Raw genomic sequence first — 21477 nt, forward strand, 5'->3', positions numbered from 1 at the left:
AAGGTGTAGAGCTGGATGAACACAGCAGGCCAAGCAGCATCAGAGGAGCAGGAAGGCTGACGTTTCGGGGGTCTAGGCCCAAAACATCAGCTTTCCTGCTCCTCTGATGCTGCTTGGCCTGCTGTGTTCATCCAGCTCTACACCGTGTTATCTCATACTACTTCACACTGCTCTCCGAGGGAGGAGTGTGATGTCACAACAGCAATTTACATTTATGTAGTGAAACATTAGTGTAGTGAAACATTGCCATTATTGCTTTATTGGGGCATTAATCAAACAGAATTAGACACCAAGCCACATAAGGTGATTGTGGATGAAGTGAATAAAAGCTTAGTCACAGAGGTAGGCTTTAAGGAGCATTTCAAAGGAGGAGGGAGAAGCAGAGACATGTAGGGAGGGGAATCTCCATAGCCTAGGGGTCCTACAACTGAGGGCACCAAAGGTGAAGCAATGAAAACTGGGAGCTCATGAGTTAATTGGAGGAACTCAAGAGGCTTGTGGGTTGGGGTGAATACAGGGATGAGCAAGGATAAAGAGGGATTTGGAAAAGAGGATGAAAATTTTAAAATCAACACATTGATGGCATGGAAACCAGGGTACGACACGCAAGCCCAATGGGTCAAAACCGCTGCTGGAAAAGCTCAGCAGGTCTGGCAGCATCTGTGAAGGAGAAAACAGAGTTAACGTTTTGGGTCCAGTGACCCTTCCTTAGAACATGGGTGATGGGCAGGTCAGTAAAGACACAGGAAGCTGTGACTTGGAGAAACTGACATCTTGGGACAGTAGAATGTGGGAGACTGGTCAGGAATGCAACAGAATAGTCAAGTCTTCGAGGCAATATGGGTATGGTTGAGGGTGTCAGCAACTGGTGAGCTAAGGTGGGAGAAGAGAGGGTCATGGTTATGGTTGATACATAACAGAGGGATTTGAGACTCTTCATCCAGGAGTCATAAAAAGCTAGTCTCTAAGTTCAGTGGGTAATAGGGAAGGCAAATGGAATGCTGGTCTTTATTTTAAGGGAGGAATATGGAAGTAAAGAGATTTTAGTAACACTATACAAGGCACAAGTGACTGCCAGAATTGTTTTGGGCCTCTTATTGAAGAAAAGGTATCCTGCCATTGGACGTAGTCCAGACAAGGTTCACTAGGCTGATACCAGGTGTAGAAGCTCTGTTCTTATGAACAGAGGTTGAGTTAGTCAACCTGTACTTTTATATTCTCTCATGGGAAGTGGGCATCTATGACTGGGCTAGCATTTATTGCCCATCCCTATGTGTCCTGAGAAAGTGATGGTGATCTGCCTTCTGTTATTAGATTTCTGAATGGACCTCTCAAATTTTGAATTGAGTGCTGACCTCGCTCTTTGTGCACCTTCTCTGCAACCGTAACATTATATTCCTTGCTCTGTTCTAATACCCTAATGCACTTTGTGCAGTATGAACAGAATGCAAAACAAAACTTATCATTGTACCTAGATACCATTGACAATAATAAATCAAATCAACTCAAAATTCTTGAACTGCAGCATTCTATGTGCTGTCAATGTTGGAGTTAGAGTTTAGAAGAATGACAGGTGGCCTTATTGAAACACACAAAATTTTTGAGAGACTTGGCAGGGTAGATGTGGAAATAGTATCAGAGATAGTGGGAACTGCAGATTCTGGAGAATCCAAGATAATAAAATGTGAGGCTAGATGAACACAGCAGGCCAAGCAGCATCTCAGGAGCACAAAAGCTGAGGTTTCGGGCCTAGACCCTTCATCAGAGAGGGGGATGGGGTGAGGGTTCTGGAATAAATAGGGAGAGAGGGGGAGGCGGACCGAAGATGGAGAGAAAAGAAGATAGGTGGGGAGGAGAGTATAGGTGGGGAGGTAGGGAGGGGATAGGTCAGTCCAGGGAAGACGGACAGGTCAAGGAGGTGGGATGAGGTTAGTAGGTAGATGGGGGTGCGGCTTGGGGTGGGAGGAAGGGATGGGTGAGAGGAAGAACAGGTTGGGGAGGCAGAGACAGGTTGGACTGGTTTTGGGATGCAGAGGGTGGAGGGGAAGAGCTGGGCTGGTTGTGTGGTGCAGTGGGGGGAGGGGACGAACTGGGCTGGTTTAGGGATGCGGTGGGGGAAGGGGAGATTTTGAAACTGGTTAAGTCTACATTGATACCATTAGGCTGCAGGGTTCCCAGGTGGAATATGAGTTGCTGTTCCTGCAACCTTCGGGTGGCATCATTGTGGCACTGCAGGAGGCCCATAATGGACATGTCATCTAAAGAATGGGAGGGGGAGTGGAAATGGTTTGCAACTGGGAGGTGCAACAAACTACTGCACCTCCCAGTCGCAAACCATTTCCACTCCCCCTCCCATTCTTTAGATGACATGTCCATCATGGGCCTCCTGCACTGCCACAATGATGCCACCCGAAGGTTGCAGGAACAGCAACTCATATTCCGCCTGGGAACCCTGCAGCCTAATGGTATCAATGTGGACTTCACCAGTTTCAAAATCTCCCCTTCCCCAACTGCATCCCAAAACCAACCCAGTTCGTCCCCTCCCCCCACTGCACCACACAACCAGCCCAGCTCTTCCCCTCCACCCACTGCATCCCAAAACCAGTTCAACCTGTCTCTGCCTCCCCAACCTGTTCTTCCTCTCACCCATCCCTTCCTCCCACCCCAAGCCGCACCCCCATCTACCTACTAACCTCATCCCACCTCCTTGACCTGTCCGTCTTCCCTGGACTGACCTATCCCCTCCCTACCTCCCCACCTATACTCTCTCCACCTATCTTCTTTTCTCTCCATCTTCGGTCCGCCTCCCCCTCTCTCCCTATTTATTCCAGAACCCTCACTCCATCCCCCTCTCTGATGAAGGGTCTGGGCCCGAAATGTCAGCTTTTGTGCTCCTGAGATGCTGCTTGGCCTGCTGTGTTCATCCAGCCTCACATTTTATTATCTTAGATGTGGAAATGTTATTTCTCCTTATGGGATGGTCCAGGACCAGAAGGAGCCTTCTCAGAATAAGGAGCCACCCATTTAAGACCGAGATGACAAGGATTTTCTTCTTTCAAAGGGTGGTGAATCTGTGGGGAATTCTTTACCACAGACGGCAGTCGAAACTGGGTCATTAAGTGTATTCAAAGACGAGATAAGCATATTTTTTAATCAGGAGTATGGGGAAAAGGCAGGGAAGTGGAGTTGATGATTATGAGATTAGCCATGATACCATTGACTGGCGAAACAGACTTGATGATTTGAGTGGCTGAAAACTGCCACTCAGCCGTTCTTATGGTCTTATGATGGCCTACCCTGCTGAAGTAAAAGTCATGAATGGAGGGATTGTGTCCATTAATGCATGAGGATTAAAGAAAGGGTTAATTAAACAGGATTGATGCTTCTTCATAATTGAAATTTCGGAGCTTTTTAGCCTATTAGCTTCATAGTTAGGAGAAAAAAAAAGGATAATCATAAAATAAGCTACCCTTTTTTGATAAATGTGAGTTTTAATTGACAATGCCATATTTCAGATAAAACCATGGACTTAGTATAAGTACCAGGCAGAGACAGTCTTTAGTTGATTGGACATTCAGCGGTCGGAACTAAAGTTCAACCAGTGCAATTAAAGAATATTCAAGTGCTATTAACTTCTCGAAGGAGGCAGCTGCAGTAGAGAATGTGGTTAAATGATAATATAGTCTTTGTCCATTCATCTCCCTGTAACTGCCTTCAGTTGAATGGTTTTATTGGCAGTTCAGTTGAGGTTTGAAACGGTTTTGTTTTTTTATAACCAAAGTTATTGATAAACGGATGAGGAAAAATGGCTGGTTCACCCAGAAATGTAGAAATTAGGAGCAAGAGTAGGCCATTCAGCCCATTGACACTGCGCTGTGATTCCACCTACTTCAGTATTGTTTGACACCATTACCCTCATGTCCCCATTTCTACCTACACATCTATCGACATCTATTTCCAACAAATTCAATGATTGAGCTTCCACTGTCCTTTCAGGTGCAGAATTCCAAAAATTTACCCCGCTCTGAGTGAAGAAATTCCTCATCAACCCAGTGCCCTTATTCTCAAACTGTGTCCCCTGATTCTACAGATCTTGCCTCCTGCCAACCAGGGAGCTATTTTTCACGCATCTCCGTGTTGAACCCTTTGAGATCTTTCTATGCTCCAATGAGACCAACTCTTATTCTTCCAAACTTGAGAAAATGCAGGCCCAGTCATCTTAATCGCTCTTCATAGGGCAATCCCATCATCCCAGAAATCAGATTGGTGAGCTCCCACTAAGGAATTATATCCTTCCTAACATATAGAAACAGAAACTGCACACAGGTGGGGTCTTATGAGGACTCTATACAGCTGTAGCAAGACATCTTTATTCCAGGGCTCAAATCTCCTTGTGATAAATTATTTGCCTTCCGAACAGCTTGCTGTACCTTATCTAAGAAATGATAATACTGGCACTGCAGACATTCCAGAGAAAATTCACAGAGCTGAGACCAGGGATGAAGGGAATTTCTTATAAGGCGATGTTGAGTAGGCTGGCCCTGGAATATTGAAGAATGAGAGGTGACCTTTTTGAATTGTTGGGGACTTGACAGAGTGGATGTTGAAAGGTTGTTTCTGCTTTGTGCAAGAGTCCAGGACCAGATGTCAGAATAAGGGATTGCCCATTTAACACAGAGATGGGGACGAGTTGCTTCTCTCAGAGGGTAGTCAACCTGTGGATTTTTTTAACCACAGAGGACAGTCAAGGCTGGATCATTAAGTCTATTCAAGGCTGAGATAGGCAGATTTTTAATCAGGAAGGGAATCAAGAGTTATGGGGAAGAGGCAGGAATGTGGAGTTGAGGATTATTAGATCATGGTAGACTGGTTAGTAAAGTTAGGTCACATGGGATCAAGGAGGAGTTAGCCAATTGGATACGAAATTGGTTTGAAGGTAGGAGACAGTCAGCTTTGGTACAACGTTGTTGTTCAGACTGGAGGCCTGTGACCAGCAGCGTATCACAAGGATCGGCGCTGGGTCCATTGCTTTTATATAAATGACTATGGAGGTATGGTTGGTAAGGTTGCAGATGGACACCAAAATAGGCGGTGTAGTGGACAGTGAAGGAGATGATGGGATCTTGATCAGATGGGCCAATGGGCAGGGGAGTGGCAGATGGAGTTTAATTTAGATAAATGTGCATTTTGGAAAGGCAAATCAGGGCGGGGGTTAGACACTTAATGATAGACCTCTGGGATTTGTCACCGAACAAAGAGACCTTGGAGTGCAGGTTCATAGTTCTTTGCAAGTGAAGTCATAGACAGACAGGGTGGTGAAGAAGGCAGTTGGTACGCATGCCTTTATTAGTCAGAGCATTGAGTATCAGAGTTGGGAGGTTGTGTTGTGGCTGTACAGGTCATTGGTGAGGCCACTTTTAGAATACAGCATACAATTCTGCTGGCACTTTATTTGAATATAGGATATGGAATCTAAAGGAATAACTTGGAATATTTTGGTCACCACACTGCCAGATGTTTTAGAGAGGGTACAGAAAAGGTTTACCAAGATGTTGCCTATTCTGGGGGATTTTAACTACAAAGAAAGGTTGGATAAACTGGGTTTTATTTTCACTGGAATGCAGGATGCTGAGGGGCAACCTGAAAGACTTTAATAAAATGGTGAACGGCATGGATAGAGTGGAAAACATGAGGCTTTTTCCCAGATGGAGGGGTCAGTTACAAAGTGACTCAGGTTCAAGGTGTGAGGAGGGTGGGAAGTTTAAAAGAGATGTGTGGGGCAGGTTTTTCACTCAAAGGGTGGTGGGTGCCTGGAACGCGCTGCTAGAGGACGTGGTGGAAGCAGGCTCGATAGCAGCATTCAACAAGCACCTGGGTAATTACATGAATAGGAAGGGAATAGAGGGATACCGATCCTGTAAGTGAAGACAGTTTTTGTTTGGATGGACACTTGGAGGGCTGAAGGGCAAATGCCTGTACTGTATAGTTCTTTGTGTGTGTGTGTGTGTGTGTGTGTGCGTCTGAGTTCAAGTGGCTCAGCCCATGAGCACAGCCAACAGCATCATTTCCGCAAGGCAAGGTCTTGTCAAGCCTGTGTCAAACACGTACATTCTGCACTCCAGTACCAAGCAATGACCAGACCAAAGTGCCTTGTGGTTTAAGACCAGAGCCACTGGTTAATGACACCAAGTCACAAGAAAGGCTGTGCAGCTCCAGCAATTATAATGTCACCTCAACTCTTTCATCATCTGGTGTCTGACCTGCATTTTCACTGCCTCGGTTACAGGATGTCTGGCAAGGCTTACAGTGGGGCTACTCCAGGGGAGAGCTGGGTAGACTGAAACATGTAGCAAATGTCTGAAATAACCAAGCACGATAGGGTTGTGGAAGAAGTATAATCTCTGGACCTGTTTAGGGCGGCATGGTGGCTCAGTGGTTAGAACTGCAGCCTCACAGCACTGGGGACCCAGGTTCGATTCCAGCCTCAGAAGACTGTCTGTGTGGAGTTTGCACATTCTCCCCGTGTCTGCATGGGTTTCCTCCGGGTGCTCTGGTTTCCTCCCACAGTCCAAAGATGTGCAGGCTAGGTGGATCGGCCGTGCTAAATTGCCTGTAGTACTCAGGGATGTGTGGGCTATAGGGGGATGGGTCTGGGTGGGATACTTCAAGAGGCGGTGTGGACTTGTTGGGCCGAAGGGCCTGTTTCCACACTGTAGGGAATCTAATATCTAATAAAATAAACAGCACTGAGCTCTATAAGGAGACAGCACTGATTTGAGAGCATCGTTTCTGTGTCTGCTTCACACGAGCGGTTACTACCCAGTCACATATACATTCAAAATAAGGTGCAGAAGTAGGCCCCTTGGCTACCGTTCAGCAACATTCCAGGTGATTCTATCACTCCACATTCCCTCCTCATCCTGATGACCTTTCACCCCCTTTCTTAACAAGAATCTATCTACCCTGCCTTCAAAATATTTCAGGATGTTGCTTTCACTGCCTTTTTAGGAAGACAGCATCAAAGACTCCTTTTAGAGAAAAAAAAATTCTTCTCATCTCTGTTTTAGAGGGTGACTCTGATTTACAAACAGTAACCCACAGTTCCAGACTCCCCCACACCTACTCTGTTAAGACCCTTCAGGGCGATGTGTTTCAATCAGGAACTCTTGCTCGCTAAACTCCAGTAGGTACCAGCCCACACCGTTCAACCTTTCCTCACAAGGCAACACAGATATTAATGTAATAAATCTTCTCGGAACTGCTTCCAACACATATATAAATAAGGTGACCATTACTGTACACAGTGCTCCAGACGTGGCCTCATTAGTGTGCTGTCTCACTGAAGCATAACCTCTTTATTTTTGAATTCAATTCCACCAGCAGTAACGATAACATTCTCTGACCTTTCTCACATATTCGTTGTACCTGCGTGCCAACCTTCTGTGTCTCAGGACACCCGGGTACCTCTGTATCGCAGAGCTCTGCAACCTCTCACCATTTACATAATATGCTTCATTTTAATTCTTCTTGCCGCAATAGACAATCTCACATAATACTCTACTAGCCAGTTTTTTTGTTTAACTAACTCACAAGATGTTGCTGGTCTGGTCAGCGATTAGTACCCACCTCCAACTGCCCACAGAGCAGTTAAAATTACAACACATTACTGTGTGTACGACAAAACGACATGACCCATTATCACTCGTATCCTTACATACAGATGTGGAAGGACACCACTTTGATTGGGACAACACATCCATCCTAGGGCAAGCCAAACAGAGACACGCATGAGAATTCCTAGAAGCATGGTATTCCAACCAGAACTCCATCAACAAACACATTGATTTGGAGCCAATCTACCATCCCCTGAGAAAAAGAACAGGAAATGACATCACCAACACAGGAAATGACATCACCAACCCAAGGGAACCTAACCAGATAACTAGAAAGCTGGACATAACACCAGCGCTTCGTCGGAGGCTCACTGATGATGTTACCTAGAATGATGACGAAACGTCTGAAAACGAACCTTCCAGCTCAGCGAGCAAACTCACATCCATTACTGTGGGTCTGGAGTCACATGTAGGCCAGACCAGGTAGAGGTGGCAGATTTCCTTCCACAAAGGACATTAGCAAAACAGTTCTTTTTTTCAATGGCAATCCACAGTGGTTACACTGTCAACATTGGGTTAGCTTCTTTTTTTCATTTCAGGTTTTGAATTGAATTGATGGGATTTGAACTTATGTCCCCAAAGCATTCATCATTCAGTATTACAAACCCAGTGATATGACTACTATGCTACCATTTTCCCCAGGGGATAAACTGGCTAACAGTTGGACAGTGATGAGTGGTCACTCACTCTCCTTCTTGGCTGTCCCCTTCCCCCACACGTCCAAGCTCTGAGCTCCTAAACTGTGCTCCTTGGGTAACTGAGGCTCATACCCCAGGGAGCAATTTGCCTGGATCGACTACCCCTTTCATCATCTTGAATTAGGTCACCTCAAATTCTCCTCCTCATCTCCAGGCAGCGCAAGCCCAACATTTGCTGACCTGCCGCGATTGCATTACATTTCCCAGGGCAGAAGAGTGCTCTTACCAACCACATGATTGACAGGCTGTTGGAGAAATGAATAGGAAGTTTTATCCATTTCCTATAAATGACTGTCAACACTAACAGGAAGAACGCGTTTCACACAGTTACTGTGCTCTCATACGCCATTATGTCATTGCCTCGGTAACATGAGCCAAGCAGATCTCAGTTTAACTCACTTACTTGTAGAGTACTGATCTGTTGTGGCCAGGAATCATCTGATCTATCACGTAACCAGGATACAGCACGGGGATGCCAATCAATCTCTGCACAATCAATTGGGGCTGGAAGAGGTATTGACATTCATCATAGAGGCCCTGGCAACACAAGGCAAAACAAATTAAATCAGACAGAATGCCCACTGATTACCCAGTTTGATATCCTGCCCTTTGCACAGTCCTGTGCTTACAGTTGAACACAGAATCATCAGTTTAACAGCAAGAACTAGTTACGTTGAAATATCAGGAATGAGCTGGGTCAAATGGATCAACTACCAGTCAGGCAACATTTAGCCAGCAGTGAGGATTGTATTATAAGGCTTAGCTAGTAGGCATGCTGAAGGATAAGGGTCAATCTAATGCAAAATAAAGTAATTGGAGAACGTCTAATTTCAATGCCTTGGTCACCTTTACTGAAGAAATGATAGACCTGCTGTAAAGCCAGTTCGGAGCAGGTTTACTCAGCTCATTCCTGGCATATGCTGCCTTATTTAGGAAAAGTGAATGGTCTGGTCCTGTGCTCATTGGAGTTTAGTGAATAGAGGGGTGATCTTAGTGTTATCTTGTGAAATCTGAGGGGGTTTGATCAGGTGGATGGTGAGAGGATGCTTCCGTTTGAGAGAGAATTTACAACTGGGGGCACTGTTTCAGAGTAGGTGATTTCCTGTTTGCAGTGAAGGAACAAAGGAATTTGTTTTACCAGACAGTTATTCATGTAACCTCAGTCAATCATTGTTAAAAATCCATCTGGCTCACTAGTGTCCTTGAGAGGGGGAAATTTACCAGCTTGAGACAGGATGGGTACAACAAAAGTGGCACAGCGCAGTACTGTACAGTTGGGAGGAAGTTACCTTGGGTGTCCCCAATATTTACCCTGGACCCCGTGAAGTCTCATAAAATTACTTGTTAATTATGTTCCAAAAACCCCAGAACACTATCCTGAGGAACTCACCCAGGCTCCTCAGACAGCACCTTCCAAACTCATGACCACTTCCGTTTAGAAGGACAAAGGCAGCAGATACATGGGAACACCACAGCCTGCAAGTTCCTCTGAAAGCCACTCACCATCCTGACTTGGAACTATATCACTGTTCCTTCACTGTTGCTGAGCCAGAGTCCTGGAATTCCACCACAACGCCCCCCCCCCCCACCCCCCAACAGCATTGTGGGTCAGAAACAAAAACAGAAATTGCTAGAAAAGCTCAGCAGGTCTGACAACATCTGTGGAGAGAAATCAGAGTTAACGTTTCGGGTCAAGAATTCTGAGGAAGGGTCACTCGACCCGAATCATTAACTGTGATTTCTCTTCATAGATGCTGCCAGACCTGCTGAGCTTTTCCATCAATTGCTGTTTTTGTTTCTAATATTCAGCGTCCACAGTTCTTTGAGTTAGTTTTGTGGGTCCACCTACAGCCTGTGGACTGCAGCTGTTCTATAAGGCAGCGTCCCACCACCTTCTCAAGGCCAACCAGGGACAGGAAATAAAGGCTGGCCGGCCAGCGATGCCCACATCCCATGAAAAAAAATTCATCCCTCAAATAACCAGTAAAAATGGTTTGCCGCTCCTTGTCGCTTTGCTGTTCTTGGGCCTTGCTATAAGGCAATCGGCTGTAAGGGTCTACACCTCAGGAGTACACGATGCATCTCAGAATGTCCTGAGACGTTAATGTCCGTGGGTTTTACCTTGACTGAGATTTTCCCTTTGTCCTTTGGTAGGTGGGCAGCGAGGAACCAGTCTCCCAGAAGTGGATTGGTAACGTTAAACACCCCGGTTGTACGGTTTGGCAGTGTCCATGTCAGAGTGATGGTGAACGATTCCGGTACAATTGTATCTGCTGGAAACCGGGTGTGAAGGGGGTTAATAACTGGTGGAGCCCCAGACCTGAAATACCTGTTGGAAATTGGGAGTGGGTTAGATAGAGAAGTAGCAACAACTTCCATTTGTCCATAAAGTGAAACAGAACGATATTAGAAATAGCTTTACAATAGCCACACAAGGTCCTTAGAAATGTGTTGACTACTATAGAATTATTAGACAGAAAGTCTATTAGCAGCCTTCTGGCTCAGAAACACCAGACCAGGATTAACACAGTGTGGAGCTGGAGGAACGCAGTTGGCCAGGCTGCATCAGAGGAGCAGGAAGGCCGACGTTTCAGTTCTGGACCCTTCGTCAGAAAAGGGCCCCAACCCGTAATGTCAACTCTCCTGCTCCTCTGATGCTGCCTGGCCTGCTGCATTCCTCCAGCTCCACACTGTGTTATTTCAGGCTTCAGCATTGGCAGTTCTTACTATCTCCAGGCCAGGATTGTTCTCTCTGCTGATGACGTCTCTATAGTATTGACAATCCCAATAATGTTGAATCTCATAGCCTACCTATGAACCAAACATCTGAGAAACGTGTTAAAAAGAGGCTGTTGAGAGGGAATAAATCACTTCAAACAGGAAAGATTTTGCCAAGTGGTCTCAGACTTCAGCCCTCTTCAGATTGCAGAAGACCAGGGGAAGATTGAGGAAGATCAGGAAAAGAGTGATGAAGATACGGGGAAAACTGAAGAAGCCCGGGGAGGTTTGGGGAAAGTGAGGAGAAGACTGAAGAAGTCAAAGGAAGATGGGTCAAGTCTGGGACAAGATGAAAGAAGATGAGGAGAGGATTGAGGAAGATGAGGAAAGGTTGGGGGGAGACCAGAAGAAGATGGAGGAAGATAAGAGGGAAGATGAAAGAAGACCAGGTATGATGAAGGAAGACTTAGGGAAAATGAGGGCAAGATTGGTGAAGATTGGGAAACGATTGAGGAAGACTGGGGGAAGATGCAGGAGAACTGTGTGGAGGAATTCCCTAAGAGTTCAGCTAAGGACAGAAGGCTGGTATTAACAGCTCCTCTTCTACACCATCATCGATTTGTCCTTTGAGATGAGCAAACTATCCTTACCTGTCATGAACTGTGAAGTGGCCTTTGCCTCTGTTTACCTTATGCACTATTTTTGGATTGCTACTTCTTAATAATTTACTGAATAACCTACTTCAAAATCATGACCGCATTCAGCACCGCCCCTCCCCATTTTGAGGTAACCTGTACCTCTCCAACCAGAATCAGGTTGGGATCTGGATTGTGCTACCTGTGAGTGTTTTGGAGGCAGATATAACCAAGGCCTTCAAGAGGCAATGAGATTATGACCTGAAAGGGACATATACACGGGACATAAGGTGAATTGCTCCTTCAGGAAGCCAGCAGAGACGCAATTGACTAAAGGCCCTCCTGTCCTGTGACCCATGATTCCATGGAAAGAAAGAAAGTGAAGCCACAGGAAGAAGTTGGGAGTGAAGAGGAGGAGAGCTGGGCTAAGAGGTGGGGGGGCAACAGAATGGAAAAGTGAATCGAAGGAGAGATACATGAAACAACTGAACCATTGACACCCTCAGTCTATACCAGCTCTTGCTGAAGAAGTCCAAATCCTGGCGACTCTCCTGTATCCAATGCAAAATGTTCCCTTAAAGGACCATCTCAGCCTGAGTTACCCTCTGATGCAAAGTGTTACACCACGCCAAAGACCACCTGTGTGCAGCCAATTCATCTAACCTCACTTTAGACTTCACTGAGAAGTTTAAAATGAATTGGTCAGTTACTTCAGTTTGCAAATGCAAATCCCTGAAGCCAAACAACTGCCTCCTCATTTGCCAAGTTGAAGGTAATGAGCTTGCCAATTAGTCTGTAGTGGAGACACTCCTTTGTAATGAGCAGCGTTGTTTGTGAACTTCCACAAGTGCACAAGGGACCTGTGGGTACATTATTAACATCAAGAACACTTAAGTCGCATTGGGGCACCACAGAGTGGAACATGTTGTACCTAAATAAGTTTAATTCAAATATACTTTCTGTAACATTGGATTTGATATGAATTGCCCTTGACATGGCAATGTAAATTGCAAATATTAAGAGTATTACAATTGCATGAGGGTGCCTAAGACTACAATGTCCTGAATGGAAACAAGTTGAATTTTATTGCACTTTCCATAATTTTTCAAATCAAAAACATTCCAGAATGCACTTTCACAGATGTTGTGAATGTTCTATTTTTGGGTAAAATGGGAGTTTGTACTGCGGCTTTATATTTAGGTTTTATTGTCAAATGTGCTTAAGTACAAGGTATGGGGGTACAGTGAAAAGCGTACAATGTTGCCACACACGGCACCATTTTAAGTACAAAATCTCAGTTACAGAAGTAGAGAAATAAAGAACTAAATTAAAAAGTTCAGCACTACAGTCTTCTTAGTATAAAGTTGAAAAATAAAGACTTAAAATTGAAAGATCAAACATCAATGTCCTTTTTTTAAGCCAGGACTGCAGACACTCCAGGATGGGCTTTCCCAAAGAGGGCTTGCTCTCCTCTCCCCTGCTTTTACCTACAGGTCTGGCAGCATCTGTGAAGAAAAAAAAATCAGAGTTAAAGTTTCAGGCCCGGTGACCCTTCCTCAGAGCTGTTCTGTGGAAGGGTCACCCTTAACGCTGATATTTCCTTCACAGATGCAGCCAGGCCTGCTGAGCTTTTCCAGCAATTTCTGTTTTTGTTCCTGATTTACAGCATCCGCAGCTCTTTCGGTTTTTATGCTTTTGCCGGCGCTGGGCAAAGACTCTCCTGGTTGGGCAGAGGGTTGGTTGCACAGCTACTGGCCTGTGCTGAAACTGCTCTTGCCTTGTAACTCCATCCCTACCATTTAGCAGATGGCATTTGTCACGAGGGACATGTTACTGCTTTCCCTATTTCCCGCTCCTTCTCCCAAAAGGATATCTGCTAGGAATGCTGTCCCAAATCGATTCCTCCTCACTGGCTCCCCAGTCAGTGCAAAGTGGCTTTCCCTGTTCAGTGTAACAAACCTCATCTTAATTTTATAAACTTCAACAAATGCCCAGCTATTTATACTAACCATTGAAGGTAACAAAGAGTGTAGAAGCTGGAAACCTGAAATATAAGCAGATAACATTGGAAACACACAACAGCGTTGTGCAATGTGCCCTATTGTGTGCTTCCAGCATTGTCCGTTCATATTAAAAGCAGTTATTCGGGTTAACAATGCCATAAGGAATGCAAGAAGAAAAAAAAACTGCAGTTCATTTGGAGAAGAATAGAATTGAAAGTCAAAAAACTAATTTGGACTTTAGTTAGCCTACATGGAGTAGTATCAAGAAAAAGAACTATGGAGGAAGTCTGCAGAGGATGCGAACATATATTTACCAGGACAATATCAGAACTGACAAGTTATAAGCATCTGAAAAGATTCAATAAGTTGGAGGGCCTTTCTCCAAGAAAGAGGAAGTATAAAAGTGACTAATACATTATTGAAGCAGTGGATGACTTTTCTAGGTTAGCAGTGGAGGAAGTTGTGCAGGAGATTGAAAATACAGACCAGTTAACAAACAGAAATGATTAAACTCAATTGGGAGAATGTGGAACTGACAGCATAAAGAGTAGTTAGGGTGCTATTGTGGGAGAGCTGAATAAACACAAAGGGGAAAGGATAGAACAGGGGGATATGCTGATGGATGTGAGACAAGAAATGTAAGTTGAGGTTCCCGTGAAACTTAAATAACAGCTTAAACCAAGTGGGCCGAATGGCCTGTTGCTGTGTTGTAAAGTCTGAGTGGCACATCCCAAATTAATAATCAATTTGTTCTGCGCTAAATGGCAACCCCCTCCCCTCGATCATACCCACCTCCTGCACCCCACCAGTTCCAGCAGGGGGAGGGAGTAGGGTAGCTCTGGCCCAGGAGTACTCACACAGTGATGTCCCAGTCTGGGCAGTGGTCTCCGAAGCTGCCTCCTTGCTCCTTGAAGGTGATGAGGTTCCAAACTGCCACCACTGTGTCTTCAGGCACGTGGAAGTGAAAGAGCTCGGCGCTAGCAAATGAGGTAAAGGAGTTCAGCTTGCGAGGTGTCCGGGTGAAGTAGTCAGTCACAAAGAGACACTCTGGGGGAGACAGAAAGAAGCAGAGCAGAGCGAATGGTCAGGGGCTATCAGCCTGATACCAGGGACAAGCTTCAACGCTCCCCTAGGACTGTCTGCCCATCCAATCAGCCATTTGTATTAATCCCTCAACCTCTGTCGCCCAGAGATGGCCCCTTCGCAGTTTTAATGATTTGAAGTGAAGTACATGTTAGAAAGAGTTCACAATCAAAAATGCATTAAGTTTACTTGAATCACAGGGACACCACTGTAATATTTCCTCTGACTGACACTTAGCGTACAATGGTGTAGCCTGTAGAGGTGATGGCCTAGTGGTATTATTTTGAGACTGTTATTCTGGAGAGACAGATAGTATTCTGGGCTGATGGGTTTGAACCCATCCAATGCAAATGATGGAGGTTCAGTCATTAAAGCAATTATGAAACTGATGTTGATTGTGTCAAAACCCACCTGGTTCACTAATGTCCCACAGGGAAGGAAACTGCCATCCTTACCTGGCCTGGTCTACATGTGACTCCAGGCCCACAGCAATGTGGTTGACTCTTAACTGCCCTCTGGGCAATTAGGGATGGGCAATAAATGCTGACCTAACCAGCAACACTACCTTCCAAGAATGAATAAATAAAAATACAGAAAGAGGGCATTCAGACCATCATAGCTCTGTCAATGTCTTGAAAGAAATAATCAAATAACAAAGAAGGTACTGCCTTAAAATAGGCCATTCAGCCCAGCTTGTCAATGGCATTGTTTCTGCTGTGCACTCCTCCCTCACCTCTTCATTGAAGCCTATTAACATTTTTCCAAATGAATCCCAATTTGACTGTCCTTTCCCTGAAGTCCTCCATGCTTTTATGTTTAAATGATTCAAGGGGATTTAGCCTATTGCTGGGTTTTTATTAGCTCAGTTGGGTGGAAAGTTGGTTTATAATGCAGAGTGATGCCAACAGCGTGTGTTTGATTCCTGTATTGGTTGAGGTCACCATGAAAGACTTACCTTTTCCACCTTGCCCCTCACTGAGGCATGATGATCTTCAGGTTACACTCACCGCCAGCTATCTCTCTCTCTCTCTCCCTATGGTTCTCTGGGACATTGGCATCCTCCAGTATATATCTAACCCTGTCCTTTTTCCTGTCCTGGGAATGTTTGATGGGGTCAGTGTAGTGGGAGCTTTACTCTGTATGTAACCCTATGCTGCCCCTGTCCTGAGAGTGTATGATGAACACAGCTCTCATAGAGTCATAGAGCGATTCAGCATGGAAACAGTCCATGGTCCAACTAGTGCATGCCAACCATAATCTCAAACTAAGCCATTCCACCTACCTGCTCCTGACCCATATCCTTTCAAACAATTACTATTCACGTACTTATCCTAATGTCTTTTAAACATTGTAACCCGCATTCGCCACTTCCTCAGGAAGTTCATTCCGCTCATGAACTACGTTATGTGTAAAAAAATTGCCTCTGATGTTTTTTCGAAACTTTTCTCCTCAACTTAAAAAATATGCCCCTTGTCTCGAATGGAATCACTTATTTATTGTCACATGCATTCGATATAAAATACGGTGAAAAGCATATCCCGTCACCATACATAGGCACCATTTACTTTAACTTAGAACAAAATAATTTAAGAAAAGATAACTCAAAGAGAGACCAAAGATAATGGGAACTGCAGATGCTGGAGATTCCAAGATAATAAAATGTGAGGCTGGATGAACACAGCAGGCCAAGCAGCATCTCAGGAGCACAAAAGCTGACGTTTCGGGCCTAGACCCTTCATCAGAGACTCTGATGAAGGGTCTAGGCCCGAAACGTCAGCTTTTGTGCTCCTGAGATGCTGCTTGGCCTGCTGTGTTCATCCAGCCTCACATTTTATTATCAAAGAGAGACCAACTTTTCTTCTTTGTAGCTACAGTCCCACTCCAGGGCTTCTCAGCCCACACCATGTTGCCGCTAGGGGCCCACCGCATGTGAAAGTGAAAGACCTCCTCCAGGCTTCACAAGACAACCAGCTGACTCTGGAGCCAGGCTGCCTCTAAAGATACCGCCACTACTCGGGAGCCCATTGAACACACCTTCCTGAAAAGCTCCCTTCATTTGGCAAGTTTCAGGGGAAAAAAAGGGGAAGAAGGAAAAAGAGAAAGCAAAAAATGCAGACGGAGAGAACAAGCCTCAGCAGAGGTGTCCAGACACTGCCTACTCCTCTTCCAACATCTTGGGCTGCATCCCCCATCATAGGGAAAAGACACCACTCGTTAACACTATCTATAACCCTCGTGATTGTATAAACCTCTGTAAGGTCACCTCTCAGCCTCCTACTCTCCAGTGAAAGTAAGTCCAGCCTTTCTTTATAACTTAAACCGCCTAAGTGCCTTACTAATACCTTTAACACAGAGCAATAAGCAACATTGAATTGCAATTTGGTAGCTCAGTGGCTAGCACTGCTAACTCACACTACCAGGGACCTGGGTTCAATCCTAGCCTCAGGCAACTGTCTGTGTGGAGCTTGCACATTTTTCCCAGGTCTATGTGGGTTATTAGCCTCACAGGCTCTCCAATTTTACTAAACACCACCATGTGACCTGTTAAAGGAAACAGGAGCAGATATTTTTCTTTTCTTTATTTGTTTATGGATGAGGGTGTCGCTGACCAGGCAGCATTTATTGCCCACCCCTAATTGTCTAGAGGGCAGTTAAGAGTCAACCTCATTGCTATGGGTCTGGATCCACATGTAGGCCAGACCAAGTAAGAATGGCAGTTTCCTTCCCTAAAGGAAGTGAACCTGATGGGTTTTTCCCAACAATCAACGGTGGATTCATGGCCATCATTAGACTTTTAAATCCAGATTTTTTAAAACTGAAATTCAAATCCACCATTTTCTGTGGCAGGATTTGAACCCAGGTCCCCAGACTAAGAGTCCAGCAATAATACCACCAGGCCATCACCTCCCCAGTGATGCAAACAATGCTGGAATCTGCTCTTACTCCAGGTGGACTGAAGCACCACATTCTGACTCTCAAGCAAAACCTTACTGGAGATCGATGACGTGAACAGCCTCCGTGTGAGCAGCAGGAGAAGGATGTGCTGGAACCCAAGCTGCAGTGCCATCATTCTCATGAAGAACAGTGCAGGAGGTACCTCTTTCCTCCACTCACTATCTCAGGGGTCCATCATGTCAAGAGCCAATGGGGGCAACTAGGTATGGGCAAGAAATGCTGGCCCAGCCAGAGATGCCCATATCAATCAGAGAACTAAAGAAAAAACAGCCTGGGTAAACTTTATGACATTCTTCTAAATCTGTTGTGGTGCCTGCATGGAGTTGGAACTAAACAAAACTGAATCTCAGCAGTAAATTCAGTATAGTCTGCGTTAATTAAAAACCTGAAGTTGAATGTCTCACTGAGTGAGTGTGGGATTCAGTTTGATAACTAAACGACATTGTTTAGATGGACCTGATCACAGTGCGGACATTCTGCTGGGATGGGAAGAGGCATTCCTACTCTGGATCTTACACAAGAAGCCCTTGTGGAAGACAGGGTCAGAATCAGCAAGACCCAGCCTCTGAACTGAGTCCTTGTCAAGCCCATGATGTGATTCATCACCATATGTGGACTGAGCATTTGCCAAGGTGACAGAATGTGCTGAATCTCACACAGATCACAGACAGCGAGAATATGATCCATCATCAGCACTGCAATGAGCAATTAGTTGTATTGGGACCATGACATCAGAAATAATAACAGTAAGATATCAGCATTAGCAATCTGTCTTTTACTATCTCAACAATTCTTCAGTTTACCATCGATGTTTTAACACATGTTTCGATCAAAACATTGATGGAGACTCTTCTTAAATGATTACTCAGACAACAGCTACAAGTTTGGTTCCGAGGGGATTTATATCATTTCACAGAGACATGAGCGAAGGAAGAATTGTTGGTTTCTTTTTGAAGGAGGGAGTGACCACTGGAGTCAATGTGCATATGAATAAACAATAAGGCTCACAAGTAAGGCCATTCGTCCCCTCAAGCCTGCTCTGCTGTTCAGTTGCCAAACAGCTTCTTCCCTGCTGCTATTAGACTTCTGAATGGATCTCTCAAATTTCAAATTTAATATTGACCTCACTGTTTGTGCACTTTCTGTTCTGCCAAAGATTGTTTTCCTCGCTCTGCTCTATTACCCTTATGCACTTTGCATGGTATGAACTGCCTGTACTACCCACAAAACAAAACCTTTCACTGTAACTAGGTACATGTGACAATAATAAATCAAATCTAATCATATAATCAAAGCTGACCTGATTTCTCCACAACACCACCTGGCACTGGTGATCTTTCACTGCCCCTTTCCCCTTGCTTATCAAGAGTCTATTTCTATCTTTAAAATACTCAAAGCTTCTGTGTCCACCACCTTTAAGAGAGTCCTCAAATTCTTCCTATCCCTGTCTTAAATGGACAGCTTCTTATTTTTAAACAGTGACTCCCTAGTTTTAAGGGAGGGCGAATTACCCATTGGGATGCCAGTAGGGGGTGGATTATCCAAAGGAATGACTGTTACCCAATGGGATGGACATTCTGCTGCATAGAATCATAGGACCCCAGAGTGTGGAAGCAGGATATTCAAGTCCACATCGACCCTCCAAAGAGCATCCCACACAGATCCAACCCCTCCCCATATCCCCTGTAACGCCTGTATTCCCCATGGCTAACACACCAAGCCTGTACGTCACTGTACACTACAAGGTAAGTTAGCCTGGCCAATCCATCTGGCCTGTAGGAGAGAACTGGAGAACCCAGAGGCAACCCACACAGGCACAGGGAGAACATGAAAAGTGCGCACAGTTTCCTGAAGCTGGGATTGAACTCAGGCCCCTGGCACTGTGAGGCAGCAGTGCTAGCCGCTGTGACACCATGCACTCACCTGATAGGACTGCGCTGTAGTTCATTTTAAACTGTGCACAAATATCTTTTCTGAAACTTCAATTTCTTCTCTTCTCTGTCACTTTAAAACTAGGCGATAGGTTCATACCGCAGCTTTATCATACGATTGGCAAAGATAAATTTTTCCCCTACCTTCCTCATCAGAAGGACCTACAATATCCAAGGGAACATCGGGGGAGTTGTCCATGACCAATATTTATCCCGCAGTCAAACATCACAGAAATAGGAACAAAAGCAAAGTTGCTGGAAAAGCTCAGCAGGTCTGGTAACATCTGTGAAGGGAAAAACAGAGTTAATGTTTTGGGGCCCAAAACATTAACTCTGTTTTTTCCTTCACAGATGCTGCCAGACCTGCTGAGCTTTTCCAGCAACTTTGCTTTTGTTCCTGATTCGGTTCTTTCAGTTTTTATTTACCACTGAAATGGGTTAGGCTCAGAACATACAGCTTGGGTTCTGGATTAAAGGTGAAGACAATGTCTACATACACCCACTGGGTAGAGATGACTGGTAGTAGGTTTAATCTGAAGGTCTCCACACTTCAGGCAAGGGGTGAGGTTGAGAAGGTGGACCCTTCTTGGTGACCTTTGAGGTTGGTATGAGAATTGAACCCATGCTGTTGGTATTGCCACCTACAATGAGGCTAACCAACACCCTGAGCTAGCCAGTGATAGAGTATTGAAAGGTGATCTTATTGAACCATACAAGATCCTGAAGGACTTTGACGGGGTTGATGCTCTTTGCCCTTGCCAGCGAGTTTAGAATGAGGGGACTCCATTTAAAAATAAGGAATTTAATACAGAGATGAGGAGGAATGCCTTCTCTCTAAGCACTGTTAAGTCTTTGGAATTCTCTTCCACAGAGGGCTGCTGATTGTCACACATGTCCAAGACTGAGTTAGACAAGTCTTTGATCAAGTGAGGGAATCAAAGGTTATCTGTGGGGGTGGAGTCAGCAAGGTGTTATTGAGGCAAAAACTGGATCAGCCATGATCTTATAGATTCATAAATTGAGAGAATGCAGAAGAGGGCCTTCAGCCCATCGAATCTTGCACCAATGTAACCACTAAAGGTACAATAATCCCAATTTCCTGCACTTGTCCTGTATCCCATTATTGAAGGGCAGAGTGGGCTCGAGGGGCCAAATGGCCTACTCTTGCTCTGATTGGTTATGATCTTCCTACCACAGGAGGGCAGAACTGGCGAAAGGGCCGCCTTTCAGGTGAGATGTTCAATCCACGCTACCATCTGCCCTCTCAGCTGTCTGTCTCCTGCACCTTTCCTCCATCCATGGGGGCCTGGCCAGTGTCCATCCGTCAAGCAACATCACCAAACTGATCACCTCAGCCCCACACAGCTACTTTTGGGATCTTGCTGTGTACAAAACCATCCACCATGATTCTTGCATTATGACAATGGTCCCAGGGATGAGGAATTCCAGTGATCAGGATGGACTGAAGGAGTTGGGACTGTTCCCTTGGGAGAGAAGATAATTGAGTGGAGGTTTGATGGAGATTTTCAGAATCATTAGTGGGTTGAATACAGCAGACAGGGAGAAGCTGTACCCCCTTGAATCAGACGAGAGGGGCATTGATTTAAAGTGATTTACAAACAAAGCAAGCATGATGTGACAAAAAGAGCAAATGGCTAGGGTCGAGAATGCACTACTTGGCAATGAGGTGGAGGCAGGTTCAATTGAGGCATTCAAGAGGGGCATTCGGGTCGAAATGAGATGCAGGGATATGAGTAAAAGGCAGGAGATTGGCACTAGGT

General features: G+C 45.0%; 1 protein-coding gene across 3 annotated transcripts in view; it reads right to left on the reverse strand.

The window, feature by feature from the left end:
* The window catches only part of tmem8b (transmembrane protein 8B), a 126559-nt gene that overhangs the window by 60035 nt on the left and 45047 nt on the right, over positions 1-21477 (reverse strand). For 2 of the 3 annotated variants that reach the window (XM_048527550.2, XM_048527549.2), the window contains exons 2-4: positions 14585-14774; positions 10493-10700; positions 8775-8908 (exon numbers count right to left, since the gene is read on the reverse strand). In XM_048527550.2, coding sequence (XP_048383507.1) covers positions 8775-8908; positions 10493-10700; positions 14585-14774 — 532 coding nt within the window. Of the gene's footprint in view, positions 1-8774; positions 8909-10492; positions 10701-14584; positions 14775-21477 lie in introns of those variants that run through there. The other variant, XM_059644924.1, reaches the window with a different exon arrangement.

The sequence above is a fragment of the Stegostoma tigrinum genome, chromosome 3 (genome assembly GCF_030684315.1).
Source record: "Stegostoma tigrinum isolate sSteTig4 chromosome 3, sSteTig4.hap1, whole genome shotgun sequence".
In the NCBI taxonomy this organism is placed as follows: Eukaryota; Metazoa; Chordata; class Chondrichthyes; order Orectolobiformes; family Stegostomatidae; genus Stegostoma; species Stegostoma tigrinum.